Source organism: Macrotis lagotis, chromosome 1 (genome assembly GCF_037893015.1).
Source record: "Macrotis lagotis isolate mMagLag1 chromosome 1, bilby.v1.9.chrom.fasta, whole genome shotgun sequence".
NCBI classification, from domain to species: domain Eukaryota; kingdom Metazoa; phylum Chordata; class Mammalia; order Peramelemorphia; family Peramelidae; genus Macrotis; species Macrotis lagotis.
The window spans coordinates 580,923,258-580,947,614 of record NC_133658.1 but is presented as its reverse complement, the minus strand read 5'-3'; the positions used below and the strand labels follow the sequence as shown (position 1 = coordinate 580,947,614).

General features: G+C 39.7%; 1 protein-coding gene across 10 annotated transcripts in view; it reads left to right on the top strand.

The window, feature by feature from the left end:
- Positions 1–1,028: 1,028 nt before the first annotated feature.
- The window catches only part of SLC12A8 (solute carrier family 12 member 8), a 171,037-nt gene continuing 147,708 nt past the window's right edge, over positions 1,029–24,357 (top strand). For 5 of the 10 annotated variants that reach the window (XM_074214709.1, XM_074214711.1, XM_074214702.1 and 2 more), the window contains exons 1-3: positions 6,689–6,730; positions 8,098–8,250; positions 8,399–8,507. In XM_074214709.1, coding sequence (XP_074070810.1) covers positions 8,457–8,507 — 51 coding nt within the window. In that variant the 5' untranslated portion in view covers positions 6,689–6,730; positions 8,098–8,250; positions 8,399–8,456. Of the gene's footprint in view, positions 1,946–3,033; positions 3,143–6,688; positions 6,731–6,825; positions 6,930–7,770; positions 7,956–8,097; positions 8,251–8,398; positions 8,508–24,357 lie in introns of those variants that run through there. The other 5 variants (XM_074214703.1, XM_074214707.1, XM_074214705.1 and 2 more) reach the window with 5 other exon arrangements.

Below are 24,357 nucleotides of genomic sequence, written 5' to 3'. Positions count from 1 at the left end.
AATCCTTCACCCAGTTGCCAAAGTGATTATATTTCCTACAGTCTTGGCAATGAAACCTAGCTGCCCCTAAACCTCCAATGACTCCACTAGTGTCAAATATACACTCCACTATTTTACATTTCAAACCCTTTGCCCTCTGGACCTGATATATCTTTATAATTGAAAACACATTCTTCCCCTTCATCAACATTATAGTGAAAGCCAAATTATACTTGCTTCTTCCTTATATGTGACACTCTTTCTCCTTTGACCATGCTTTTGTATATCTCCCTTTCTCACCTTTATCTCTTAAAATCTTTTAATGTGCTTTCCTTCAAACTCAGTTTAAGCACTCCTTCTATGAACCTTTGCAGATCTCTCAACTACTAGTATACTTTGAAACCCCCAATTGTATGAGTTTTCTACTTGGCCTTTTACTTACATTTTGTTTACCTTGATAAAAGTAACCCCTTGTCCCTTGAGGATAAGAGACAGATTTGTCTATAACAACTAGAATTTATATGAAACTTTTTAAGTTTTACAAAGCACTTTCTTTATAGGTATAACAACCTTGAGAAGTAGGTGCAATTATCCTCATTTTACAGATGAGGAAATTAAGACAAGCAGGTTAAGTGACTTGCACAGGATCACATACTAAATATGAATGGATTTTTATTTTTCTGACTCCAAACTCCAGCATACTCCGCATTGCACCACCTACCAGCCTAAAGAGATGTCTGCCAATCACAGTTTTTGGCAAATAGATATCCAAGAAAATACTTACTGATTGATTCCTAGAATAAACTAACATAGAAAGCTGTTAATATAATGTATTGTATACATATTGAGACTAAGTGTATTCATGGACAAGTGAGTCATAAGGACCTAGAAATCAGTCATTGTGATGAATTAGAATAAAAATAAGGAAGCCTTGGTCTTTGTGACAATAATACCCCTAATTAGCTGTATCATTGCACTTCTCTATCTCAGTTTCCTCCTATAAGAAATTGAATAAGATAATTTCTAAGACCCCTTAGAGTTCTCAAGGTCTGTGATTTTCAAACCCCATGTCCATCTATAATAGGCTGGTGGGAAAGCTTTTGCCTTCTCCTTCAACCTATATGGAAAAGAGTGGTGCTAGGGAGATTCCCTTTCTAGATCTCTATTGATGGGTTATTTTGTAACCCTATAGTCTTAATTAGGAATGTTTTAAAGCAGTTGTTCAATTTTCCACTCAAGTATTTACACCTTGGAAAACAGTCAAAAGAAACCCCAGAAACTAGAGACTTGACTTTTTGTTGTGATGAAGGGTAATGGTAATAATAAAGTGTGTCAATGTATATATTTCTTCCCCCACCCCACCCCCCTTCTGAAAGCCGGTTGTTAAATCATTTAGCCCTGGTCTTAGCCATACAAGATCATTCTTTTCCTCTGATAATGGGAAACTGTTCTGGCTAGGGTCTAGTGAAAGGGTAGCAAGTGTATATGACTTGACCATGGGCTAAACATTGGCCTGAGGCAGAAGATCACAAGTGTTATTTGGCAAGAGAGGCTAAAATTCTAGTCCTGCCCTGGGAATGGCTTTGAAGTCCTGTCAGAGCTAGCTATCCATCAGGTGCTGGCAGATGTCAAGTGGAAGACAGTCTCGTGCTCCCAGAGGGCAGCCTCCCAGTGTCAACAGTCAGCTAGGATCCTGAGGGAGAAACCTGTCTAACAGGAGCTGGGTTTGCATGACAGCTGTGGACAACACCCTTTCCACACAGCCCTCATGGGGCTCCCAATCCTGGCATTCCCTCCTGACTGCAGGATGGTTGTAGCCAGGGATGTTGTTTCAGGGAGTCTTCTGAATTAGTGAAACCAGAGGATCCCAGATTTAGAGGTTGAAGGGAACCTTTATGGCCATTGGATCTAACTCCTGCATTTCACAGAGAAGTCACTGGGAACCAGGGTGTCGAGCATCTTCAAGGTCAGCTTTTCAACCCTGGTCCTTGTCTCCAAATCCAGAGTGCTCTTTTCTATGGGGTGGGCAGAAACCTTTTGAGACTTCCTTGGTTGCTACTTTACTTGGGGGTCTCAAGTACATTTTTTTTTGTGGAAAATGGAAAGAAATTGTACTCCTTTATATCTCCAATGAATAAAAGTAACAGTTTTTCTGAGTGGTCCATTGTACCATATGTGAAATCCCTCAGAAAAGGCATGACTATTATGTATTAGAAAGAACTCTGGATTTAGCAGAGAAACCCTGAGTATAGTCCCAGTTCTGCCACTTTCTACATGTGCAACTTGGAGCAAGTCATATAATTTCTCTGAACCAGAATTTCTGAAAATGAGATGGAATAAATTAGATGGTCTTTAAGACCTCATTTAACTCTAAATCTTATGATCATAAATTCTCTTCACCAAAATAAAAACCTCCCAGCCTTTAGTCTACTCATGTGGATGCCTTTGTGTGTGTGTGTGTGTGTGTGTGTGTGTGTGTGTGTGTGTGTGTGTGTGTTTTAAGACCAAATACAGAAATCTCCTTTCTATGAAGGAAAGTTTGAAGGAAACAAATAACAGAAAACAAACTCATCAGGAAGTAACTCATCCCAAAGATGTTTATGAAATCTCAATTATAGGCAGTCATAATTTAGGTTGGGGGCCTCTGCACCCTTAAAATCTAAAAAACTCCCCTTCCCCAACTATTTTTCAGTTTGCTATTTCCCATAGTGGGGACAGGGTTGAGGGAAGGTAGAAAATCTGTTTTCTACCAAGGACAATTGAAGAGTTGAATAGTTTTCCTGAATAGAGTCTTTTAATGGAATATGCCCACAATTACTTAGTTTAAAAAAATTGTGAAAAAAAAGTTTCAATTTTGAAATTTTATTCCTTTATTGAATTAATAGTGAATTAAGAGTGAAAATATTGTTTGGAAAATAAGATCTTCTATGACCTTGATTTTGAACTTACTGTTTTTTAATACACGATTTTCTAAAATAGTTTCACCACTTTTCAACCTTGAATCATATTATTCTTTAAATTTAGGCAGGCCCTACTTGCTAGTTTGCAAATGGTGGCAGTTTTCTGCAGCTGGCCTCAACATACACAGATGTGTCCCTGGGGTAGAAGATTTTTATAAACTCCAGAGAAAACTGATTATTTATTTGGAAAATGATTTGCTGAGGTAAGGGTTAGGGAATGGGGTGGAGAACAGATCTCTTTTACTACTCTTGCTTTTCTCGGGCAACTAGATATGAAATGTACTTTACGCAAAACAGTGAGAAGAAGGGAATGTCAGCTAGTGATGACAAGTTTGTTTCAAATGCCACCTCCTTTAATAGGTAACAGTAAAGCAGATTTTTGATTGGTTAGAAGAATTTTATTGTTATTCAGAGTTTTCCAAACATTGAATAGATTGTCCCGGATCACTGTTGGTCTTCAAGCAGAAAATAGTTGACCTGTTGCCAAGTATACATTCCTGTTCAGGTGTAGATGGTATGGGTTGAATTTCAGAACTTCTAAATCTTTGATTCAGAATTCACAGTTAATTGCTAATTTAGTAATACTGACTTGGTGGGAAGGTACAGTAGAAGGAATCTTGAGTTGAAAGTCAAGGACTTGGTTGATCTAATCCCAACCTATTGCTTGCTACTTATCTGTGGAACATTAATGTAAAATGGGAAAGATGAACTCAGTAGCCACCAAAGCACCTTTCATCTCCAAAAATCTATGATTCTTTGATTTACGATATGTAAAAACACTTTTCCTGTTACTTTGTCATTACCAGTAGGTGATAACCATTTTTTTTTTAGTCTCCAAGATTGGCTAGAATCAAGCTATAACCCATTGGATTATTTTTTGGATTATTTAAATTGATTTCTTCTAAAGAGTTATTTTTTTTTTTAAAAATCACTCCTTTTGCAGAAAAGAATTTTGGGCAGGAAGTTTGGGCTTCACTTTCCTTTCACAAAAAGGAATCTGTTCCCAAGAGATATAAGGAAATTATTCAGATTTATAAATAAAGCAATTCCCTGATTGATTAATGATCAAAGAACATGAACAGAGAAGTTACAATGTAGTAAGACATGCAAACAAACTAGCAAATACTAGCAAATATTCTCAATCATTAATAATTCTAGAAATATAAATTAATTTTGAGGTCTCTCCTTGTATTCATCCAAATGACAACGTTGATAAAAGAGAAAACTGATAAATGTTGGAGGGAGTTCAGAAAACACATTATCTAGTAGTCTGGCTGTTATAGAAAGCACTTTGAAACTGCACAAAAAGCTGTTAAACTGGGCATACCCTTTGACTCAGTGATAGTACCACTAGCTCTATCCTTAGTGAGATTAAAGAAAGGAAAAGAACTCATGTATTTAGAATTATTTATAGCAGCTCTTTTTGTAGTGGGAGTTCCCCATCAACTGGAAAAATGGTTGAACAAGTTATGGTATAGGAATGATGGAGAACTACTGTACTACAGGAAATGATGAGGGAGGTGGTTTCAGAGGAACCTAGGAAAGAATAAAGTGAGCAGAACAAGGTGTGCATTTTATGCAATGACAATATTATGTCAAGCAACTGAAGGATTTAAGAACTTTAATCAATGCAGTGATCACTCACGATTCCAGAGCTTTGATGATGAAACCTGCAACCATAATTCCCAACTTAGAGGTAATGAATTGAGGGTGCAAGCATATACTTTTTGGACTTGGCCAGTGAATGAATTTTTTTTTTTACTTGATTATGCATAGTAGTTACAAGGGTTTTTTTTTTTTTTCTCTTCTAGTGGAGGAAATAGAGAAATAGGTTCTTAGTTGAAAAAGTTTTTTAAAATTTAAGGGGCAGTTAGGTATTACAGTGGATAGTGCACTGGCCCTGGAGTCAGGAGTACCTGAGTGCAAATGTGGCCTCAGACACTCAATAATTACCTAGCTGTGTGACCTTGGGCAAGCCACTTAACCCCATTGCCTTGCTAAAAACCTAAAAAAAATTTTTTTAAAGCAATTACCTAAATTGTATTCTCTACCCAAAGTGTCTAGGAGTGGAACAGAAAGATTGCCTCCATGTTTTAATTTTGCCCTTACACTGAAAACCAGTGTTTTTCAATTTACTTATTTATTATTGAGATTTATAGATATGTTAATTTTTCATTATGTTCTTATGATTAGGAACCTTAGAAACATTAAGACCTGAAATTTATATAACATTTTAAATGTGATTTTTAAAATTTGCTTAAATTGACAAAAATCAATTTTTTCTCCTCAGCCCACCCCTTTTCCAGTGAAGGCAGGTGCATAGGGAATGATTCATCAGAAAAATAGTTTTAAGGTCTTAGTGGATTGCAAACTCCTTCTGAGTCAATATGAAAATATGGCCAACCCCCCCCCAAAAAATCTTCATGTGACTTAGGTTGTCATTGAGAAACATATTATTCAGGTCAAGGAAGGTGGTAATACTTGTGCTTAGGCATAGACAGACCATATCAAGTACTATCTTCAAGCCTGGGTACCACATTTTAAGGGAGGGCATTGCTAAGCTAAGGGAAGACCACTGGGGTCATGGCATATTAAGGAGGATGCTCTTTCTGCTCTCCTATCTGAATAGAGAACAGAAGTTAGGTGATATAGTGGATTGAACTGGAGTCAGAAAGACTGAGTTGGAATCTGCCCTTGAACAATTACTAGCTATGTGACCCTGAGCAAGTCACTTCCCCTCTCTGGGCCTCAGTTCTTCATTTGAAAAATTGGGAATAATAGCAACCATTTCCCAGGGTCTTTGTGAGAATAAAAGGAGATATTTGTAAAGCACTTGTGCTGTGTGTATGCTAGCTTTTATTTACAAGACACAAATTGAGACCATCAGTGTCAGAATTCCTACCAATTAGAGTGAATTAGAGCTAATTCCCAGTGTAAGGAGGTAGAATGGACTGCAAGGAGCAGGTTCCTCCTCATTAGACAGATGTCTTAAAGCAAAGGCTGTGTATTGTGGAATGGAATCCTGTTCTTGAGAAGATTGACTTTGGTGGCTGCTGAGTTCCTTAGATATCTGAGCCTGTGATTAAGCCTCACCTCCTGCCTCATGCAGGTATCCTTCTAAAGTATACCTGCCAGAGGACTGCTTAGTCTGTATGGGAGAGGCAGTATGGACTAGAGGTAAGAGCATTGAAATTGTAGCTAGAGGATCAAATCCCAGCTTTTTTTAAACTTACCATCTACATGATCTTGGACAAGTCACTTTAACAATACTTATGTGACAGCTCTCCCCCTCCCCTCTTTAACCCTCTGGGACTCGATTTCTTCATATATCAATTGAGAAACTTGGAAGTTCCTTCTATCTTTAAATCTTTCATCCTCGGTATTCTCTTAAGGAAAAATTGAGAAGAATACTTGTACTCAGGGTAGTTTTGGGAAAAGCTCTCAGCAAAACATAAAGTCCTAACAGAGTCACTGCTCTTGTTTGGTGTGTTGGACTCTAGTCAGGAGTCCTGATCTTGAGTCCTCCCGCAGACTTGTGACCTTGGAGAAGTCACTTAACCTTTCCCAGCCTCAGTTTCCTCCTCTGTAGAACGGGGACAATGGCACCTGTCTCCCTGGATGATCCCATGTAAACCCTAAATATATGTGTGTATGTATGTATTTATGTATGTATGCATGTATCTATCTATAAATGGCAGCGCACTCCTACAGCGCCCCGGGTGGGGCGAGCTGGAGGCGGGCAGGGCCACGTGGCCGGGGCTGGGCAAGCCCAGGAGTGGAGACCCGGACAGGTGAGGGCACCAGTGGGTCGGGGTGCGCCGGGCGGGGGCCTCCGAGGGGCGACAGCGCCCTCGCTGCTCCCCCACTCTGGGAAAGTCACAGCGGAGCTTTAGGGAGGGGGCGCGCATCCTGTTTGCTAGCGGCTCCGCGCCCTTCCTCGCCCCCCGCACACCCCCCGTGGCTCTCATGGGGGAGGGCAGACCCCGGCAGGTGGGGGAGCTGCGGGCTGTGGGGAGGGGATGTGGGGAGGGGGCTGAGGGGAGGGGATGTGGGAAGGGGTTGTGGGGAGGGCTGAGGGGAGGGGTTGTGGGGAGGGCTGAGGGGAGGGGGCTGAGGGGAGGGGATGTGGGGAGGGTCTGAGGGGGGGGCTGTGGGGAGTGAGGGGATGGCCGAGGGCTCCTGTGCAGTGAGTCCTGGAGTTTCAGGCAGCAGTGGGAAGGAGCATATGGCTTGGAGAAAGGCTCCTCCGGGGGCAGGGTTAGACCAGGGAGGCGTCCTTCCCGGGGCCGCCCCCTGCCCAGGGCCGCCCCCTGCCCAGGGCTCCCCTCCCCAGGGCTCCCCTCCCCAGGGCTCCCCTGCCCAGGGCCGCCCCCTGCCCAGGCGCGCTCTATCAGGGCCGCCCCCTGCCCAGGGCCGCCCCCTGCCCAGGGCTCCCCTCCCCAGGGCTCCCCTGCCCAGGGCCGCCCCCTGCCCAGGCGCGCTCTCTCTGGGCCAGCCTCTGGGCTCGGCCCGGCTCCCGGAGGTGCGGGCTCCCTGGCAGGGTTCTTATCGCGCAGACCCTCGGGCCCTCACGCAGGCGCTCCGGGTCCCCAGGTCCCTGCCCAGGCTGCGGCTTGTGCACCCCTAAGACGCGGCCCCCGCGCCCGCTGCCTTTGCAGGGCTCTGCGCCCCCTTTCGCGGCTGGGGAGCGGAGGGCGCCCCGAGCTCCGGGAAGGCTTCCTGGGGCGCTGGGGCCCGGCGCAGCCTCCTCGCTGAGCCACCCGGCACGGCTCTTGTGGACGCGGCTGAGGCGCCCTGTCCAGTGCTCGTGGAGTCATCAGAGGACACACGAGACCGAGCAGAGTTCGGGAGCCGGACTATCTATCCTTATATTTATTGGGCGCAGTGCCGAGCACTGTGCTAGGGAGTGGGCATAAAACACAAAAAACAAGACAATCCTCACTTGCTAGTGAGATTACATTCTATTGGGAAAGAGAACACCTGCAGACATACCTGGACGCACATCTGCGCGCCCGTGTGCGTGTGTGTGTATTTCATAAAGGGGGAGGAAGGGTGGTCAGAGAGGGATTCAGGGAGAAGGTGAAATGATCATAGGACTATAGATTTGTACCTGGAAGAGACCTGAGAAGTGATCTAATCCAACCCTCTTATTTTGCAGAGGAGGAAACTGAGTCCTAGAGGGGTTAAATGATTTGCCCAAGATGAAGCAATAAGGAACAGAACTGGGATTTAAACCCAGGTGTTTGGACTCCACATCTAATACTCTCTTTATTGCACCACTTTACCTCCTGAGCTGGATTTAAAAGAAAAGGTATTTGGGAAAGGGTTAAGAATCTGGGGAGGGGAGAAGGCATTAAGCTTGAGCAAGGGTATAATGGGATAAATCAACACAGTGTGTATGAGATATGGGGGCAGAGACAATGAGGACACTAGCCTGACCCGGGACATTTACTCTTCAGATTGGCCTCATTGCCCACCACTGGACATTTTGACTTCCAGACACTTATTCAGTAGAGGATGCCGCAGGCTGCTCATGTTCAGGAGCTCTTCCACGAGGAAGCCCATCAGGTACAGAGGGAACTTGAGGGGAAATGGAGGAAATGACATCCGAGGATTTAGCCCTTCGCTGGTTTTGTGGTCTAGTAGGTCACCATGCAAAGGTGCAAAAAGGGAAATATTTGTAGTCCACTAAACTATTCACATACAGATAATCCATTTGTATTTATAATCAATTTTTGGTTCTAAACCGACTTAAATTTTTTGAGGGTTTTTTTTTGCTTTTATATGACCTTCATTTCTCAGTATTTTTCTATCTTCCATCCAAAAAATCATTCATGATAACAAATAATTTAAAAAAAAGGGAAAAACAGAGTAGGTTTCAATCAGGTTTGACAGTATATGTAGTGTTTCACATCCATGGTCCCCTTACCTCTGTGAAGAAGAGAGGGAATGTGCATTCTCATGTTTTTTTTCCCTTTGTTTCTTTGGTTGGTTGGTTGGTTTTTTTGAGGCTTGATTCCATTATTATTGAGCAGCTAGTGGATGTAGTGGATAGAGCACCGGACCTGGAGTCAGGAAGACCTGGAGTCAGGAAGACCTGAGTGCAAATTTGACCTCAGATATTTACTAACTGTTCAATCCTGGGCAAGTCACTTAACCCCATGGCTACCAAAAGAGCTCATCTGTTCTCTCTCTGGATATAAATTAGCCACTTTCTTCATCCTTTTGGAAATGTCCTGAATTATTGCTTTGATCAGAGCAGACTACTGAGCATATTATAATTATAATTACACTATTACTCTTACTATGTACAATGTTCTCTTGGTTCTTTGCATTAATTTGTATAAGTCTTTCCAGGTTTTCCTGAAATCAACCTACTTGTCATTTCTTACAGCACAATAGAATTCTATCTCAGTCATATACCACAGCTTGCTCAATCATTCCCTGATTTATGGGTATTCCTTTAAGAGCTGCTAGAAATGTTTTTGTACATATATGTCCTATTCCTTTTCCTTTGGTCCCTTTGAGATATAGACCTAGTAGTAGAATGTTGGATCAAATCTAATACACTACCTAAATTGTTCTCCATATTGGTTGGATCATTCAAAACTCTACCAACAGTTGGGGTGGCTAGGTGGCACAGTGGATAGAGCACCAGCCCTGGAGTCAGGAGTGCCTGAGTTCAAATCCAACCCCAGACTCTTAATAATTACCTAGCTGTGTGGCCTTGGACAAGCCACTTAACCCCATTGCCTTGCAAAAAACCCCAAAAACAAAAAAAACCCTCTACCAACAGAACATGCCCCATTTTTCCATATCCCTTCTAGTATTCACCATTGTTCTTTTCTATCTTATTAGCTAATATGATAGATAGGTAGTGGCACCTTAGAGTTGTTTTCATTTTTTCATTTTTCTAATCAGTAATGATTTAGAGCATTTGTCATACAGCTATGGATAGCTCTGATTTCTTCTGAAAATTTTCTAGTCATGTCTGTTAACCATTTATCTATTGGAAAATGGATCATATTCATCATTTTTTATGTAGCAAGTAATATTTCCTTGGTCAGCTCTTCTCCAAAACTTCTGGGCCTCAGTTCATTAACTCTTCTTTAATTTTCTGATATCAAAAATAAGGAATATACCTTCAAATTCCAAATACTTTTATTGAAGATTTGGAAAAGGCATATATATATATATATATATATATGTATATATATATATATAAATAGATACATACATACATACACACATATATTTACATACATACCTATATATTTTACACCTACATATCACACACACATATATGTACACATACATGCACATATATGTGTGTATGTATACACACTGACAGACAACGTCTCTTTGGAGAATCTGGTGTTCTCCAAAGATAGGACCTGCCTGGTGTTGAGAGGCAAACAGTGAGGAAGTTAGAATTCTTTCAGGGACATGATTGAATATTTGAATCCTAAGCTCCCATGCCAGTTTGGGTAAGTATGTGATACAACATGATGAGTATGAGCATATGATAAATATGATTGTATGTGTACAATCTATATCAGATTGTTTACTGCCATGGGGTCATGAGAGGGAAGGGAGGGTGGTAGAAAAATGTGGAACTCAAACACTTACAAAAGGATGAATGTTGATTTGCATGTAATTGGAAATTTTTTTTTTTAAAAAGTATGTGATAAGCATTGAGCATGGGCATAAACCCCATTCTTAGGACAGCTGCCTTCCCTCAACCAATGTGTGCTCAGGGAATGGAATCTCATTTAGATGTCAGCTTAAGTTAAGATAGTAAATCTGTTTCCACATAAGAACGAAAAAAATCATATGATTCTTCAAAGGCTGATAGATTTCTGGATTATACACTGACTTGTATTATCATCTTCATCTCTCCTTTGTTCCCTCTCCATTCAACATCTGGTGCAAAGTTGGCAATCAGAAAATTGCTAACTGAATTGACTAGTAGTACCTCTATCCCATTGATACAGGAACAGACTATTGATACATTGGAAATAAATTAAATTTCCTAATTATAATCACAGTCAGAGAATTTTAGAGCATATAAGGAAACTCAAAGATGATTCAGTTAAAAAGCCCTGTTTTTCAGATAAGGAAACAAAGGATCCGAGAGGTAGGGTGGGCTTAAGCCCAGTCACACAGATGGTCAGAAATAGAGGTGGGACTATGTTTGTGTTTATAGTTACATCTTAGAATTTCTGAGGACTTGTGTCAAAATGTCACTGGGGAGGTGGGGGTGGCTAGGTGGTGCAGTGGATAGAGCACTGGCCCTGGAGTCAGGAGTACCTGAGTTCAAATCCGGCCTCAGACACTTAATTACCTAGCTGTGTGGTCTTGGGCAAGCCACTTAACCCCATTTTTCTTGCAAAAAAAAAAAATCCTAAAAAAAAAAGTCACTGGATTTCAGCTTAATCCAATCTAGACCTGAAAAAAGAATCCCTTTTATAATGACCCCCAACAAATGGTCATCCAGACTCCATTTGAATGCTTTCATTTAATGAATAAATTCATGAAAATATACTAGTTAAGCACTTAATTTATGCATTGGGGTTACACACTGAAAACCTAGACAGTTCTTACCCTTCAGGTGCTTATATCCTAATTGAGCCAGCCTCTGGGGAGAAGTAAGGATAGATGGGTGGGAGTGTTGAATATGATGTGGTAAGATAGCTGGCAAACACAGCCCTTTGCTTAACAGGAGCCTACTACTGCTCAGCTCCTCATTGTGAAAGAGAGTGGCAAAACTTTCTTTTGCCGTGGACCAGTGTTGTGCCAGTCATTCAAGTCTTGCCATGTCAATGTCCTTGTGCCAACCTGGCTGTCTCAGCCACCAAGATTAGTCCTTCTCCCCCATTCACTAAGAGGGAGTCTCCTATTTCTTAATGGTTGCACTTATGGACATCTCTGCTAATAGAAAGTTTGTCCTTACATCAAATCCAAATCTGTGTCTTTACCAACATTTCTCCTGGTTCTGCCTTTTAGAAACAAGAATCATTCTCTACTATCTCCTCTTTCACTCCATTCTCAGATGGTGAGGTGGCCCTTATGCTTTTTAAAGTCTACATAAGTCCTTGATCCCATTTACTCCTGTCTTACCTAACAAAGTATCTACTATCACCTCTACCATCCTTTAATCTTTAATCTCCCCTTAGCTACTAACTCTTTACTGACTGCCCACAGACACACAAACATGTCTTCCCATCCTTAAAAAAATCCTCATTTGATCTTATACCCTTTTTAGCTAATTTTTGAAGTCACATACATGTGGTATCTTTTCCTTTCTCACTTTTTAAAACTAACTTCTAACCACTATTAAGTCTAACTTCCAACCACATTATTCAACTCAAACCACTCTCTCTAAAGTTACCAATGCTCCCCCATTTTGATTTGGTTGTGTTTTCAGTTAACAAGCATTATTTTCTCTCCCTTACACCCCACTTCAATTTAAAAGAGAAAAATTCATAATGAATATTAGTCAAGGACAACTAATTCTCATATAACTCATGCACAAAAAGTTTTTGTTTCACTCATTTGTTTCTGTCAGGAGATAGATACTATGCTGCCAACATTGTATATCATCAAACCTCTAGAATCATAATCATTAATTAGAGTACTGAAGTGTGTCAAAGCTGTTTGTCTTTATAACGTTATTTTATAGATATTCTGATTCTGATTGTATCACTCTGCATCATCCCATGCTAATCTTCCCAAATTTCTCTGAACTCTCTTCAGTGATCTCTTAATTGCCAAATCTAATATACTCTTCTCTGTTCTCATCCTTTTTGACTTTTTCCAACATTTGATACTCTTGATCACCTTATTGATTACTCTCTCCTTTCTAGGTCTCCTTGATATTCTTCTTAGTGTTTTTGTTTTTATCTACAAGATGATTTCCTTAGTCTTCTCTACTGTCTATATTATATCCATCTTAAACTCACTGAGACTCTACCCTTGGTTCTTTATCTTTATACTATTTCACTTGGTGATCCCATTAGCTCCCAGAGGTCCAATTATCTTCTCTATGCAAGTAATTCTCAGATGTATAATCCTCCCTTGATCCCTCTCCTGAGATCTATACCTGTATCACCAACTGCCTATTGGACATTTCAAACTACACATAAATATCTCAAATTCAATAGATCTAAAACAGAACTCATTATCTTTCCCCTTTTTTGAAGTTTCCTTTGACTTTTGGGGAATCAATATACTGGCAAAGTATAGTGTTACACTAGAACAAATTGGAGATCCTTTTTTTTTTCTTAGCAAAAAAAAGACCACCCAGTCTGTGTGTCTTCCTCAGTTCTTTACTCTCTCTCTCTCTCTCTCTCTCTCTCTCTCTCTCTCTCTCTCTCTCTCTCTCTTTCTCTCTCTGTGCTTAGCACACAGTAGCTCATAGTAGCTTATTTTCTTCTCTTACTCTTCTCTTCACTTACCCCACAAATCCAGTCAGTTGTTCAACTTTATCATCTATTCATCTATTCCTTAACAGCATGTCTCACATCTATTACCTTCTCTCTATCCCCATAGACATTACCCTTGATCAGGTCCATAATCATCTCTTATCTGGACAATTGCAATTGCCTTCTCATTGGTCTGTAAGCAAAACCTCTCATCACTCCAATTCCTCCTTCATATAGCTGCCAAAGTGTCTAAACCCTAGATCTGACCAAAGAAGACAATTAGTAGAAGGGATAAAAGGGCACTCTCAAGGTTCCACTGAAGAATTCTGAGAATCAATTGTGTGACATGGGAGACACTAAGAAAGGATCACCTAGCCTGGCATGTCTGTCAGATCATCAAAGAAGACACTGTGTTCTATGAGTAAAGCAGAATTGCAATTGCTCAAAAGAAATGTGAGATGTGCAAGTTTAGAGCCATCTCCACTCCAAATATTCATGTAGACAATAAATTTGTGCCTTACCTATGGTAGAGTCTTTCTAAGCTCATACTGGTTTGAGCAATTACAGTAAATTTTTTCAGGGTTTTCTAAGAAGAAATATAATGATAATATATGTAAAGTTCTACACTGGGTTAAAAATAGATTTTACAAACACATGATACAAATATCAACAACTAATCAAACAAAATATAATGTCCTTCTTTGGCAATGACATTTTTCGTACTCTGACCTCACACTACCTTCCCAGCTTTCTTACACACTGCTCCCCTCCACGTACTTTATGACTCAGCCACATTTGGTACTCCTTCCACACAGCACTTTTATCTCCCACCTGTGAGCCTTTGCCTTTGTCCACCTGGATTGCCTTCCCTCCTCGCTGCCACCTCTTAGAATCCCTGGCCTCATTCAGGAGTCAGTTCCAAAGTCACCTTCTACAAAAGACTTTTCTTGGTTATGTTCCAGCTCTTTACTTCAACTGTCAACATTCACCTCCAAGATTACATTCTGTCTACTCTGAATATATCTACTATGTACCTGATGACTTACATGATGTCTGTCCCAATAGAATGTGAACTCCTTGAGGCTGGAGACTGTTTTTGCCTCTCTTTGTATCCTTAGCACTTACTAATACATAGCAGTAAGTGCTTCATAAATGCTTGTTAGTTGAAACAGAACAAATTGAACTAATATATATATATATATGTATATATATATATATATATGTATATGTATATATTGATGACTCTTCAAGTGCAATGAGGTCAAATATTCCATCTTAATTATATCTTATTTTTGAGAACAACAGTGGTTTCATACTAAGTGTTTTTATCTGTCAACCAGTTCTATGTGGCATGGTTTCCAGTCCCCTCACCACTATGATTTTCCTTTGAGTTTGCTTCAACTTATCAATATTTTTTTCTAAAATGCAGTTCCCAGAATATAACAGAAGACTCTAAACTTCTGATTATTGAAGAGTAGAGGTACCCTCACTTCTCAACTCATGGACATCATGCCTCCAGTGTGTTCCAGTACAGTATTGTACTTTGCCATCCACGGAATACTGTTGAGTCATTTCAAGCTTACAATTCACCAAAATCTTCAGATCTTTCTGATGGAACTAATTTCTAGTCAACCCTCTCTTATCTTTTACTTGTAAAATTATTTTTTTAACCCAGTGTAGAACTTTTTAGATAACCCAGATCAGTCTTCTAAATCTAACAGTATTTGTTTTATTGCTGTTGTTGTAGTGGTGGTTCAATAGTTTTCAGTCATGTCTAACTCTTCATGACCCCATTTGAAATATTCTTGGCAAAGATACAGTAGTGGCTTGCCATTTCCTTCTCCAACTCATTTTACAGATGAGGAAACTGAGGCAAACAGGATTAAGTGTCTTGCTCATGGTCACTCTGCTTGTAAATGTCTGAGGTCAAATTTGAACTCAGGAAGATGAGTATTCCTAACTCCAGGACCAGCACTCTACTTGCTGCACCAGGTAGCTACCCATGACATTTATCCTTTCTAAATGCTCATACACCAATCTTATAATAATATGTTGTTGCAATTTGTCAGGAACAATATTTGAGTTTATTGGTTCATACCTTGTAGACTTCTCTCACTCCCTTTTCTATTTTGAAAGTTGGGAAAATATTTATTTTTCTCTGGTCCTGTGGTACATTTTCCATTTTCTATTGTCATTCAAGGACTGTTGGCAACAGATTGGCAATTACATTTGCCAGGTTTTACAAGAGTTTGGCCAGGCCTAGTGATTCAGAACTCACTTATTTGTCATTTCAGGTTCTTCCTATGCATTTTTGCTTGTTTTTTTTTTTTAATAGATCATTCTCCATTTTTGAGACAACAAAAGCAGCAAGGATCTGTCATCCATTACTATTGTCCCATTCACCTAGAACAGTGATCTTTTCTCTTACCACAAACATAGCTCAAAATGTCCTTTTTTTTGGTAGTCCTTAGAGTACAACAGTACAACACCAGCCTTGACTCACATTCTGACATTATTTTATGGACAATGTCACACTTTTGTATTTGTCTTGTGACTTGCCCTTGCTTCCATCTTATTTTTATACTTGTCGTTTTTCTGAGTTGGTCATTGAGTTCTTTGTGCATTGATAATGCTCTCTTTAGACAACTACCCATGCTCTTCTTAAATCAGACTATTCATCTTTGTGCCTTCAGAATTTCTTTCTTATGAACTTCTTATATTTCCCAAGTTTGTTTACTCTGAGAATTTTAGGCCATGGAATCCTACTTCACCTTTCTCTGAATCTTTTAAAATATACTCTTCTAAAATTGTCCTTGCCTTTTCTGCAACAAATTCTAAGGGTGCATGGTCACTTCCCCATAATATTCTAATCATTTATCCTTTCAGCAACTATTCTCACCTTCACTATCAGATTCATGTCTATGATAACAGTTCCAACTTGTGACTTTCTCTGCCTTTTGAAAAAATAAAATGATCATAAATTCAAGTCAGGAATGTATCAGTTATTCTGCTTTTGGCAATGAGGTCTCCAGATGTTCAGATAATTGAAAGAATTTATTGTTACTATATCATCCCACTATGCCATATTTATGATCTGTTTTCTGAAATTCTTGTTGATATCCTCTTTCTGTCCTCTCTGCTCTGCAGTTGGATTGTAAATAATGCCAACTTCTGTTTCACCTTCTATGAGCCTCACCCACATAGCTCTCTAGCAGGTTTTTTCCAGCATAGATCTTTTCAGCATTCAGTGCTACTCCACAGTTCTTTTTGTCTTTTTTTGTTCTTCTTGAAGATCTTCCATGGTCTTATTGCAGAGATGAATTTCATCCCACTGAGTTTCATTCATTAAATTGAATTTTCCTCCTTGCTTTAGGCAAAGAGTGAATTATCTAAATTTTATGTATTTATTTATAGATACTGGAGGTCATGAGTTTTATTGCTGGCTTTCTTAGCTAGCCTTCTAGACTTTACAGAATATTCTTTCCCTCTTTTGCTATTCTTTATATGTTGTACCTGCTACTGTTAATGGTATCTAGACATGTCATTTCTGGAGAATTTTCTCCCTTCCCCTCTATGTTCAGTTTAAAACTCCTTTGGTAACATTCACAAGATTCTGGACAAACATATTTTTACCAGTCCCTATTCTGAGTGTTATTTTCCTGGTCAGCAAATCATTGTTTCTATATTTTAGCTCAGAAGTTCATATCCCATTCTCGAATACTATCTTCTTAGTTAGTTGTTCACTTCTCCCAAATGCCATTTCTCTTTGGATCAAGGCTAAGAATGCACTGTCTCTTAGAACAGAAGATAAAAGAATATTTCTCTTCTCTCAAGGTTGTGTACACACACACACACACACACACACACACACACACACACACACACAGACGAACTTCAATGTGAAAACAAATACTATTGATCAACCTACTGATTAATCTATCTTCCTAAGTTCAAATCTGGCCTCAAACACTTACTAGCTAGGTGACCCTGGGCAAATCACTTAACCCGGCTTGTCTTTGTTTCTTTGTTTATAAAATTATTGAGAGTAGGAAATGGCAAACCACTCTAGTATCTTTGCCAAAAAAAGCTCCAAACTCTAACCCTAACCCTACACCAAGGTTGTGAAGGGTTTTTAGAGATAAACAGAGGAGTTTATATAAAATCCATGAGGCAATAGGGAGCCACTGGAGATTACTGAGCAAGGGAGTAACATGGTTAGACCCAAACTTTAGGAAAAATCACTCCATCAGCTGACAAGAAAAGGATCTGAAATGGCAGGGAAGAAATCCTGATCTATCTCAAGAGTTTGTCAGGTAGAAGAAACTCACACACAGGAGAAAGGGGAGAAGGGCCACTGAACATTTGCAACAAGAAACAAATATAAAGCTCTTTCCAAAGTTAAAAGATTTGGACATTCTGAAGAGGAAACTGTTATTCATCCTCCAAGCAATAATAGATAATATGGATCTACTGATGCTCAGGTGTTATCTGCTATGTCAAGATCATCCAAGAAAGGTCAGGAGAAGCAAAGACAAGAAGTGGTTGGTGACTTTCTACTGAGAGTACTGAGATAATATTTTTTTCACATAATAATAATGTTTCCTTTCTTAGATAAATAAAATATCTATCAAGAGCTCATTATATACTGTGCTAAGCTCTGGAAATGCAAATACAAGCAATAAGAAAAAGTCTTTCCATGTGCATTTCTAATGGGGGAAGACAACTGAATGGTAGCTGAAAAAATGGGAGAGAAGTAGAAAAGACACCTATACTGAATCATGGTAGAGGAGTATGGAGAATGGGGATAGAATCAGATGAGGTATAAAAAGTGAGCATGACTGGCTTGGACACTTCTTCAAATGGAGGTTTCAGGGGAAGAAGTCACCATCAGAGGAGGGGAATGTAGGGTCAGAGAGATCTTTCAGTATGAGATGGCTTCAGAAGTAGAGGCAGCTTCAGGGTGAGAAGGCATACATCCAGAATATTGCCTCCCAAGATTAGTCAGGATGCTAGAAGGCATTGCTGAAGATTAAAGTCACGGGCAAGAAACTGAACACCTTGAGAGGTACAGCTGCCATTGTGGTCCTTGTTGCCTTTCTAAAGTTGGGATCCAGAAGAAGGAAAAGGATTTTGGAGATAGATTTCTGGTTAAGAAGATGGTGTATGCAGTGTATGCAAAATGTATTTGGAGTTCTGGATGACAATTCTTGACCAGGGTTGAATTACTCCTATAAAGGCTGGTCTCTTGCTGAATGAATCAAAAGGACTTTGAATTGAAAGGGAAGAAGGAAGAAAGCTACTTCTAATGTATCCATTATATCCTATCGACAGTACACTATGGGGGAGAAGAATAGCAAAAGAGACACCCAGCAGGTACTACTACAACTTGTCCTATGGTATTGAAGAGGACCAACCAAATAAGTGATTGGTAGAATGAGTTACACAATTATGTTTAGTACAGTGAAGGATATACTGAAGATGTTCCCTACTATATTGACACATAATATTTTTTGTATTGACCTTTAAGTCCCCCCAAAACTCCTACCAAGACAAGTCTTTCACTTATATTTATATAGTTGATATCTTAAAAACTAAATAAAGGATTTCATAGTTAACTAGATTTCATTTGATTGTGTCTGGGTTCATTGTTCCAGCCTTTCAAGATCTTTTTGAATCCTAATTCTGTCATCCGATGTAATAGTTATTCATTCCACTTTCGTGCCACTTATGATAAGCATGCTTTCTATGCCTTGATCCAAGTCATAATATTGAAAGAAGAGAGAGGGGTCAAACATATTACTCCCATTAGATAAGGGTTACCAGTTTGGCACAAATCCACCAGGACACTTGATACCACAGACTGGAGTAGGAATAGAAATTGGCTCAAGAGAAGCATCTGGATAACCAGCTGCTCCCAGAATTAGTCTTCAAAGATAGAAGAGCCTAAAAAAACAGAAAGTCCTTTCTCCACCCTCCCCCAAGCTGACATATGCAGGACCCTGTAAAGTATGTGCCCAATATGTCCACAGTTTGGGTTAAGGATAGAAGGAGACTAGCGCTGGATAGGACTTGAAAAACAGGTCTTAGTAGTTCCTCTAAACACCCAACCATTCATTTCAGATCAACTTAAATGATGAAAAGTCTTGGAATAAATGATCAGCAAAAAAAAGTTTCTGTTTCTATATACAACAGACATATAAAAATATATATTTTGCCTGTATATATCTAATCCAAATCTAATCAATATATATATTTTATAATATATTAGTTGATCCATCTCTAATATTTATATATATGTACATATAAACATATTTTGGTTCATTCATTCTAAGAATTCATATATATGTTCATATGCATACATTCAAACATATTTTTATACATTTATGGGTATATACATACTTATACATATATAGCTGTGTTTTAGTCATCGAGTCATTGGGGACAGTACTTTGTTCAAGGTCCACATTTAGGAGAGTATGCAAAAAAGTGGAGTTATAGAAGATACTAGTACAAATATAACAAAAGCTTAGTGCCTACTGTATGCAGAGTAGTGTTCCAAGTGCAGAGGAAGTATAAATTTAGATAAAGAATGGAACCTACCATTAAAAGCTTATAATCTAATTGATAGTGGAAGGAGAACAAAGATAGCAAAATGTCATGGAAACCAAAGGAGAAAAGACAGTTTTAGAAAGGAGGGGGTGTTAAAGAATGTCAAAAGCTATGGAGAATTCAAAAAGAGGGAGGTTTAAGAAAAAAATGTAGATGAATTTGTAAATTAGGAAGCGATCAATGAATAATCTTTGTGACTTCAGTTTCAGGATAGAGATGGTGTAAGCCAGCTTCCCAGGAATTAAGGAGTAAGTGGCAACTGAAAAAATGGAGTTATAAGATGTTGATCATTCAAAAAGCTGGAAAGTAAGAGGAAGGATAGAAATAGAACAAGAGCTTAAAAAGGACAGTTGAATCAAGAGAAGATATTTCTTTTTTTTTTTGCAAGGCAGTGCCCAAGGCCACACAGCTAGGTAATTATTAAGTATCTGAGGCTGGATTTGAACTCAGGGCTGGTGCTCTATCCACTGCACCACCTAGCAGCCCATAAGATATTTCTAATGTAAGGAGAAATTGTATTTATAGGCAGAAGAGAAGGAACAGGTGGAGAGTAAAAGACTGAAGATGCTAAGGAGAGAGGGCATAAGTAAAGGAGCAGAGAAGATAATGCAGAAAGGAAAAAAGTCACAATATGGAGAACAAAGATAAAAGCATTAGTTATGTAAAGATGGGTAGACACATTCCCCCTCTGAGACTGGAGGGAAGGAAAACATGGTAAATATAGAGATAAATTTTTTTGGTTGAAGATTAAACATGGGAATTCATGATATATAGTGTTCATCTTTTCAGTAAAATATTTTGCAAGATCAATTCAATTACTAATAATAGCTAACATTTACATACCATTTTAATGTTTGCAAAGTACTTTTTAGATACCTCATTTTTTTATCCTCTCAACAACTCTTACCCTCCTTTCATAGATGAAGAAATAGACTGACAGATTGAATGGCTTGCCTAGGGTCCCACAGTAGTAAGTGTCTGAGGCTGGATTTGACCTCAGGTCTTCCTAACTTTAGGCAATTGCACACCCAGCTGCCTCCCTTAGACATTAGCTCCCTGAAGTCTGGATTCTGCAATCTGCTGATGATGGGAAAAGAAGTGGTATTGAGGGTTTGAGAAAAATGAAAATTTGGAATATTGGTTCTAAGGAGTACCCTAGAGGATCAGCAATAACAACAATAATGATATTATGAGTTAATTGACTTCTGAGCTATAGGAGAAGCCCAGTTGGAACTAGGTAGCAATGGAGTGAGTCAGAAAAGCAAGGGCATGACCATTCAGTATAGATTGTAGACTGAAAGGTTCTCTGGATTTTAGGATTAAGACAGAGAAGCCTTCTAGAAGAAAGTAATGAACAGGAGTTAGCAGACAAAAGGTTTGTTTGAGAACAGAGAACAGAGAAGAAAAGATGAAGGAATCAAAGGATCAGAGCTGTATCATATATAACAAGCCCTTGGGAGATTGGGCATCTGGCTTTTATATCTCTAATACTTAGGTTGGTGTCTGATGCATAGTAAGTAGGTGCTTCACAAATGTTTTTTCACCTAGAGGTCATCAACTTCCTCATTTTACATATGCAAGAAATGAAGTTAAAAGACTTGTCTCAGGTCACAAAGGCAATAAAGGGGATTTAAACCCAGAACCAGAGCTCTTCCCATTCTACCACCCTGTAGTCTGAAGTATACTGCTAGTGGTTTGGGGGTTAGCTCTAAAATCTTCCCTACCCTGCTCTAATGTGTGTTAAGTCATTATAATAGTTTGTTTATTCAGGGGAAGTAGGGGTAGACATGACCTGGGAGTCCACTAAAGCAAAGGCTATGGTGAACACATGAATACTTTGTGCTTTTCCTGGATTATTCCTCTGTGGAGAGGAGTAAATCTAGAACTTTTGGCAGATGAAATTTTCAATGCAACACCTAAATGTTGGATGAGTGGGGTCCTGGTGCAGTAGCTAGGGCCTTAGAGTTAAGAAGATCTAGATTCAAATTCTATTTAAGAATCCTTGCTAACTAGGCAAATCACTTCCCTATTCTGGACCTTAGTTTCCTCATATACAAATGAAGGGATTACACTTAATGATCTTCAGGGCCCATTCCAATGCCCCATGCTTCAGTTTCCTCAACTATAAAATGGGCTGCAGATTAGTTTTGATTGACTCTAAGATCTCCAGCTCCAATTTTGTGATCCTTTGTTCCCAGATACTTGGCAAATATAATCATACTCAAGTCTCAATCATACTTAAGTCTCAAATACTTAAGCAATGAGATGGATGTACCATTTATTAAGCACTTATAACATTCTAAGAGGTAAATACAAGCCAGTAAAATAGTTTTGATCCCAAAGCATTTCTATTCTAATGGGGAAGACACCAGATAAAGGAGTGTTGAAAGGGGCAAGCATCTAGAATAGGGAGGTGACATAATGTGAGGATGGTCTGGAAAAGGTATGAAGGTCTGATTCTGGACGAGACAACAGACCAAAGCAAAAACTTGACCATTCAAGCAGGACCTAAGGATAGTACCTAAGCTCTCTCAAGAGTAGAGGCACCATAGTGTGGAGATTGCTGAGCAGGGATGGGGTGGGGCTTGATTCCATCCTTCCCTATTTATTTTCTTTTCCATATGCTTTTTCTGCCTCCCCTCTTCTTCCTTTTGTATCCTTGACATTCTATGACCCAGATCACAAGAATGTTCTCTAAGGTTTATGCAAAAGAAAAAAGAGTGTTCTACAAAAATACAACCCCCAAAGAGTTGCAAGTCATTGAGAATACCACCTGCCTATGGTGTTTGTGCCCAAACTTCATGAACTTTTATCTAGCCAAAGTTCCCGGGGAGTCTGGCCCAGCTCTGATTAGGCTGTTTAGCTGGTTCTGGCTCTTCCAAAAAATCGAGACACGATGAGTTTTGACAAATGCTGAAAAAGGAAGTTGGAAAAGTGAGGTAAGGTGGGTGGTGGAAGGGCCATGAATGCCAGACTGAGAAAGTTAGAGGTTTGGCCCCATTCAACATCTTAAACAGGCATGTGAAGGACAGGGACATAAAGAAAGTAATCATATGAGAAGATTCATCAGACAGTGACATTCAGAGAGAACAGGAATCAGAAGAGACTGGAAATAGGAACTATGGATGCTATTAGAATTTAAATTCCCAGGACTTCAAAAGAATGAAATGCCTACAGTTTTTGAATTAGAATGACCTACTGGATTCTTTTCCAGTTGGACTCATCAGACCTGGTCAATTTTCACATTTGTAAAATAGAATAGGGAGTTGGAGGAGATAGCCTTCAGATTCTCCTCCAGTTTCTATGATCCTATATTCCCAGGATCCTAAAGGAAAAAAAAGGAGCCCAGCAATTTCTTCTCCTTCCCCCCAGGATACAAAGAAGCCAATTAGAAAGTGCTGCAGCCAGCAGCCAAATGAAGCTCAAGGCACTGAGACTGGAAAATAATATAGCCTACTAGAGAGCTGGATATAACCAGCCTCACTGGGATTTCACAGCTGGATATTTGCCGTCCCAGTAGCTTTGTGGGTGGGTGGCCTTTTGCCTTTGATCAGCACAGCTGATACCAGGCATTTCCTGGAGCCTGATGGGGGCCCTCATGGTTTGGGCACATCTCTCAGCCACCCATTCCAACTGTGCCATCTGTTAACATGGCAGGGATGGATTACAGGGTCAAGAGGAATGCAAGCATGGTTGAGGATGGTCCCAAGGATTTTTACTTTATGGAAAGAGCATTTAAGATGGAAAAACACTGAAAATGACATTGATGTACTTATATGTCAACTAGCCTCTCAACTGGGGTTTGAGGTTGTTTAGCAGCAAAGGTCAGAAGAAGATTAAGCAAGCAAAATAGCCCTAGTGTTTGGAAGAGCTTGGGCATTGCCCTTTTGTTTCTATATTCCTGTTTGTAAAGGCTATCTGGGGGGATCCTTCTGGGATGTGAATGGGGATGTGGTCCATGGAAAAAAGCACTGGTTCTAAAGTCAGAGGACCTAGGTTCCAATCCTGCCTCTGATGCTCCTTGTATAACCTTGGGCAATTCTTGTAACTTCCCTGGGTCTCAGGTTCCTCATGTGTAGAATGAAGAGGTAGGGGAAACTAGAAGACTTTAGAGGTCCCTTTCATCTCTCAATCTGGGATCCTATGATCACATGCTGCTGTTGTGTGTGTGTGTGTGTGTGTGTGTGTGTGTGTGTGTGTGTGTTCCCTAAGATGCATTTACTCTTATACTACTCCATAGACCAGCCATAGGAGGACAGCTGAATGATAACACAGACCTTGCTCCAGCTAGGACTTTGCATCTGATTATTTCAGATAAGCTGATTATCCAGTCCTTGGAGGGGTGAATGTGCCACTGGTATTACTGGGACAGGATTCCCTTGTCT